This window comes from Gymnoscopelus microlampas (assembly GCF_963454915.1).
Source record: "Gymnoscopelus microlampas genome assembly, chromosome: 18".
Classification (NCBI taxonomy): domain Eukaryota; kingdom Metazoa; phylum Chordata; class Actinopteri; order Myctophiformes; family Myctophidae; genus Gymnoscopelus; species Gymnoscopelus microlampas.
In genome coordinates this window covers 17619808-17626121 of record NC_139955.1, presented here as the reverse complement: position 1 = coordinate 17626121, position 6314 = coordinate 17619808, and the positions used below count along the sequence as shown (strand labels likewise).

The following is a 6314-nucleotide window of genomic DNA, read 5'->3' as shown; positions in this document are numbered from 1 at the left end:
ATCTTGAATGGGGGTCCCTGCAACTCTGTGGGTCCCACTCCCTGTCATAAAATATTTTCAGATGGGGGAGGGGGGGGGGGCTGCAAACAAATACATATTCATTTGGGGTCCTTGACATGAAAATGTTTGAGAACCTGAGGTTTAAACAACATTAGGAAGAAAGGCCCAAATAAGCAACTACACTTTAGAACAAGCCCCAAAAACCGCAACCCGCAAACTACCAATATTTTACAAGCAACTTGACAGAAAAACAAGCCCAAAGTCGCTTATAATAAACTGACATGGCAACCTGATCTCTCTCTTTCTGTCTCTTTTAAAATAAATACATGACGTCACCGTCGTGAAGCACGGTCACAACGTCAGCATGGGGTACTCTGTTGTCCTACCTCAGCTGTTGTTTGCCTTTTCGAATGATTTAAAATAAATAAATAACAGTTTTTAGAAATTAGCCTGGGACCCAAACTGGTGAAATAGAAGATCTACAAGCTCACAATGCGTCGCTTCGCGCCCATTGTGAGCTTGTAGAGGCTGCTATTTTCACATCACTTAATTGTTTTTATTTTATTTATTTATGCAAGTTTTTTTCTTTATTTTTTTTCTCTCTTTTAAATGTTTGAAATGATATACATTTTTTAATGTGGGAAACGAAAAAAAAGGGGACCCATGACAATTGTTTGGGAAACAGTGTCAGTCTAGAGCTTATTTTTAACTATGGTCTAGAGACTACGATTTATGTAAAAGTCTACGGAAAAACTGTTCATGGCAAAAACGTACCCTAGGCACCAGAGACGCCCAATCTTGAGCTGAGCTTGGCATTGTGGGTATGATAGAAAATGGCTGCGCCCTTCAGCAGTGCGGGTGTATACACAGTTATGGTTATCCAACCGAGGAAATGTTTATGTACATACATGTGAAAGCGTCGTCTTGTCTTCAAAGGGGAATAATACATAGAAGCCTAATAATTTGCACTGATATAAATTGAAGTACGTGCCAAAGATGTCGGAAAAACGTTCCCCAACAGGAGGAGAGCACTGGACAGATCTGACCAGACGCGATGTCATTGAACTGCTGGCCCAGAACTTGAGCGTCTCCCAGACACGGAGCAGAAAGTGTTCCACTATGGACCCATGTACCTGGCCGGGAACAGCAGCCTGCAGGACTCGTAGCCAACAGTTTATATCGCAAGAGTTCTAAACGTCACGCAGGGCCACATCTCCTCCAGCCTACCGATGGCCGTCATTCCTTTCCTGACGACGGTGGCTTTGTACAACGTAGCCGTGTCTAAACCACTGTTGTCCGGAGACCTCAACTGTCCTACGTGCGTCTGGATCCGCGGCGCGCTGGTCGGTGTGGTGGGCGGCGGTGTGTACCCGGTGCTGTTGGCTCTGCCGGTGAACGCGGGCCTGGCGTCCAGGTACAACACCGCACCGCTGCCGGAGAAGGGGAACGTCCTCCGGTTCTGGGCCGAGGTGTCCAGGCCCATCGTGAGGAAGATGGGGCCGGTGTTTCTGCTTCAGGCTCTGTTCGGCGCCTTCCTGGGCAACAGACACTTTGAATCCTATATGAAGTTGAATAAGATGACATTTGGCAGAAATGTTGGCGAGGTCCTAGAAGATTAAAATGTGTGTTTAAATAAACGGATTCATCTGCGATATTGTGTTCATATGTTTTCTTTGGCTTTGAATGATGGATAGTGCCTGCCTAATACAAAAAGGGGGAAACATGTGAACAGTGCAGTGGTTCTCAACCTTTAAATTTCAGGCCGTGACCCCCCAAAATAATCATATTGGGGACCCCCCACCCTGACAAGCACTTGGAATTGTAGGAGTTGAGGCATTCATTACATTTTGTTTGACTCAGTTCCACAGATAACTATTGTGAAAATAGCAAATGCTATTCAGATTTTATACGGCTATTTTCAATTAGTTTGCCTCTTATATCATTTGACAAGTTGGCCAATGTCTGACCAGTTTGTATTGTTTAGTTTTTGATTACTTCTGATGCAGTAATGGTCTGTTTTTTTAAAAGGTATTAAAAAGGTCTTAATTGTCAATTGTTGTTAATTGTCATTAATTGTCGCTCTTTGGGGACCCCCCCAAAATCATGTGGGGACCCGACTCACAGGTTGAGAACCACTGACATAGTGTAGCGACCTCGCAAAAGAACCAGCCGTAAATTTCTCCTCCAAGGGAGCTAGCTCTCTTGGCGTTGCTTGTTACCTGCTGGTCTGCCGAGCGGTAGACCAGAGTTCGATTTCAACTCTGTGCGCAAGACATTACATTGGTGACAGATGTGAGATCCATTATTCTTGTGTTTTATATTTTGTTCATGAGTATCTTTATCATGTAACCACAAACGTTATGCTTATTGGTGCATATTGAGGAAAAGCAGATTCTTTTTGAGATTTACAACCATTGTTTTTTTCCATTTAACTAACTAAGCCCGAGGATATAGATCTAGGTAGCTTATGGAAGCTTGTACACTTGTCTTATGCCATTGATCAGGGCCTTATTCAGCATGATTTAAGCCAATAAAATGTAAATGCTAATTGTATTATTAAATTGCTAATATATGTATGATTGACAACTGATAAACTCTTCCCTTGATCTCAGATTAGATTTTCCAGGAGATGCAATATCTATATTAATTCAACTTAGTTTATCCCTAATCTGTGTGTTAAAGGTTGATTTAATTATGTAATTACTGTATCATGAAGAGGTATTTTTGGAACCATCAGAATCATATAGGCATTAGACAATAGGCATTGTCGTGGAACACTTTTGTTGAACATGGGCAATGTTTTATTAAAACATTTTGTCACCTTGAGTTGCAGCTTGACATCACATCGCTGTATCTCTATAACCTAAACATACCTGGGGAATGTGTTACAGAGAAAGCAAGTCTATCAGTAAAGATCAGAGTAGGGACAGTTAACAAAACCATTTTGCCAATAGGGAAATGTGCTTCTTGAGAGGAAACACTGACATCAAACAATCCTTGCAAATTAAACCAGCCGACAGTTTTTTTGTTTAGTTCTTTTTAAAAAAGCTTATAATTACACAACTCCCAGTTCAGTATCCCAAACCCTCCTCCCCCCACCCACCCTTAAGGATAGTCCCAGAACCACAACAAAACTGGCAAAAACTAAGCTCAATGACCCACAAAACAATAAATGACACTTTTCAAGTCAGAGGAATCGGAATCGTAATCACAACCAGTTAATCATATGGCACAACTCACCTCTCTCCACCACTACAAGGAAAGATAAAGGTTTCCATTACCTCTGTTCTGCTTTTTCATTTAACAAAACATATTGCCTTACAGTCTTTCATATATGATATTGGTCCAGAGGTCATCACTTTCGCTGAAAAGATTGTTTAACAGTAGACTTTAACACTTCCAGTCTTTCCTTTCCCATAATGCCCCTTTAAAACCAGTGGTGGAAAGTACATTTACTCAAATACTGTAGGCTACTTCCCTCCCCTCCTGCGCTGTATGACCACTTGCACAGCAACCAGCTGGGTTTATCATCTCAGAGGCAAATATTGTACTTTTTAGTTTTACTCCACTACAATTACTTGACAGATTTCATTACTAGTTAGTAGTTACTTTGCTGATTTATTGTATTAATGCAAAACATTAACTGATAAATGATCATGTATTGTAAGGTAAGCTGCCCAGCCCCACCTTTACCAGCTGCAACATTAAAGTGATGAACACATTAATGCAATACTAATTACAATACAGTAATATAATTTGGAGATGGGCCATTCTACATATCGAGTATTTTTTAGATTTGGTACTACTGTAGGTTCCCACGAATACTTTAATGCCAATACTTTTGTACTTTTACTGCAGGTCTTTTACTTGTAACACGCCTACATTGTGGTATTGCTACCTGTACCTCAGAGTACTTTTTCCACCACTGTTTAAAACACCTAACCCCATAACATACCATTCAACTTCATATTCAATAAAATAAAGTTAGAGTAAAAACTATACATCTGTCAGCACAGAAATCTCCATAAATATATCGGACAACTGAACATCAGTCAGAGAAAACTTCCTGAAGAGCAGAAAGATGTAGGGGAGTACATGGGGTTAAAGGTAATCTATACACAATATCTACAGTACAACTGGCCTTGCTCCCAACATGATTGTTTTACTGTATATTTCCTGTTCTAATGGCACAGTTCATTTACACATACTGTATAGAGAAGAGTAAACACTGTATCTCATACTCTCTAAAAAATAAACATACACAAGAAAGCAAATTAAATAGTAACTATGCAACAGTAATTGCACAACCTACGTGAATGATACACAGTAAACTCCTCAGTGTTAATTTATCCATTTGTAAAACAGTGATTTGAGTATACAACTAAATGTAAAATAGTCCACTTGGTTACATTTCTCAGACTCTCAGATGTAAATGAACACTGAGGATTTCACTGAGTACAAACGGTTGTACACACACACACGCACGCACGCACGCACGCACGCACACACACACACACACACACACACACACACACACACACACACACACACACACACACACACACACACACACACACACACACACACACACACACACACACACACACACACACACACACACACACACACACACACACACACACACACACACACACACACACACACACACACACACACACACGTGTGCGCGCACAAACACGCACACACAGGGCAATAGTTTAAAAGGAGAAGTAAGATAAATAAGAGCTTGGTTGGTCTTATTATGTTTAGAATTAGCATTATTCAGAATCTGGCAGCTGAGTTGGACTGCCCAGCACTCTTCACATCATTGTAAGTCGTCTTTACAGTACAGTACAGTACTATTCAGAACAAAAGTATAGGCTTTGGAAAGGAGAGAAATAGAAAAACAACAATAGTACCGGGAGGAATCTTCCCCTGTAACTGTATGTTCTATCATAGTAAACATATCCCCACAGAGTAAACAGAGATGTATGTATCCCCCATAACTGTACCTAATTCAAAACCTTACAGAGGCATTTCGCTCCTGTGTCCAGAGCTTATAGATCTTTTTTTACTCAACTGTTTTGATCGCCCAGCCCGCAGTTTGTGTTTTGGATGAATCCTGTTCATCATTCTTTTTTTTCTCCTCCTCTTCTTTTTTTTCTTCTTTTAGTTTTTTTGTCTTAACTTCATAGAAAAACACCTAAGTACCAGCTTGGTTCCTTCACAGTTCATCATAGTGCAATGAGTCCACACATGCTCCCTCGCTGCTGCGAGGGCTAGCTGCCATCAAGGGCTTCATGTCTTCCCCAGAACATTCGACCTGACGGGAGAACAGATGAAGAAAGAGAAACGTCAGGTTGAAAAGATTAACAGTGACAGCCTTTTCTCTGGTTAAAAGATGATCCTGTCTCACCTGAGTGCTTTCCATCTGTCCTTCTCTACCTGGTTCTCTGGACTCTCGCTCTCATAGGATGCAAGATACAGTCCTGAGAAGAGAAGATTGGAGAAGACTTAGTCATATGAGGGCAGATTATGACAGGCTGTCAATTATGGGAGGACATTAAGTGAGAGTGGAAGGAAATATCCTCACCATCCTCGCTAAAGATGGGGGCAGTGTGGAGGTAGTGTAGGATAGCTCTATCCTGCTCGAATGGGCACTCCACCTGTTTCCACGTCATAAACTCCCCAACCTGCCGCGCCAACTCTACAAATTTCTGGAAGAAAAAAAAAGATTCATTGCTTAATATTCAATATAAGAGGAAAATAATAATCATGAACACGAAACGAGGCGCAGACAGAGAACGTTGACAGCGTCGAGCCAAGTTAAACCTTTTCACCTCAAAGTTGACATGACCATTAGGCAGACGATTGGCACATCCCTCATTCAGGAAGTAAATGTCTTTGATCAGCAGGCTGAAGAAGGGAATCACAATCTGAGGAAGGAGACCAGACAAGACAGAGATATGAAAGATGGTGATGAGACAGGAAGGAAGAGAGAACTAAGTGAATCGTCTGTCACTGTGATTCGAGGTGAATAATGGAGATACAGTGCTGAGTCCTACCCGCTCCCTGTTGCTGTTGGCTGTCTGAGAGCGATGGGCAGCGCCCCTCAGGGCAGTTCTGTAGTTGTAAAAGTTTCCAGTGGGATCCATCTGGTGCTGTCGGGGAGCAAACCGAAACACATGATATGACGTTAGCTTGATGTTATATTCTGACCCGACATGTCTCTTGTCTCTGGGATGGTGATATATATTTACTGTAATGCACCTCCAGGATGAAGAACTTGGCAGTCTTGGCTTTGCTCCAAGTCT

At 41.5% G+C, this 6314-nt stretch overlaps 2 protein-coding genes across 7 annotated transcripts in view; one reads left to right on the top strand and one right to left on the bottom strand.

Moving 5' to 3' along the window:
• The first annotated feature begins 826 nt into the window (after nucleotides 1-826).
• The window catches only part of tmem126a (transmembrane protein 126A), a 274616-nt gene continuing 269128 nt past the window's right edge, over nucleotides 827-6314 (top strand). The window contains 4 exon segments of the mRNA XM_084041408.1: nucleotides 827-1078; nucleotides 1081-1149; nucleotides 1152-1183; nucleotides 1185-1724. Coding sequence (XP_083897534.1) covers nucleotides 997-1078; nucleotides 1081-1149; nucleotides 1152-1183; nucleotides 1185-1619 — 618 coding nt within the window. The 5' untranslated portion in view covers nucleotides 827-996 and the 3' untranslated portion in view covers nucleotides 1620-1724.
• The window catches only part of LOC311033745 (ras-GEF domain-containing family member 1C-like), a 28008-nt gene continuing 26337 nt past the window's right edge, over nucleotides 4644-6314 (bottom strand). For 3 of the 6 annotated variants that reach the window (XM_084041372.1, XM_084041374.1, XM_084041373.1), the window contains exons 9-14: nucleotides 6271-6314; nucleotides 6066-6161; nucleotides 5841-5936; nucleotides 5594-5717; nucleotides 5417-5513; nucleotides 4644-5323 (exon numbers count right to left, since the gene is read on the bottom strand). The exon at nucleotides 6271-6314 is cut by the window's right edge and continues 36 nt beyond it. In XM_084041372.1, the coding sequence (XP_083897498.1) occupies nucleotides 5299-5323; nucleotides 5417-5513; nucleotides 5594-5717; nucleotides 5841-5936; nucleotides 6066-6161; nucleotides 6271-6314 (482 nt within the window). In that variant the 3' untranslated portion in view covers nucleotides 4644-5298. Of the gene's footprint in view, nucleotides 5324-5416; nucleotides 5514-5593; nucleotides 5718-5840; nucleotides 5937-6065; nucleotides 6162-6260 lie in introns of those variants that run through there. The other 3 variants (XM_084041375.1, XM_084041376.1, XM_084041377.1) reach the window with 2 other exon arrangements.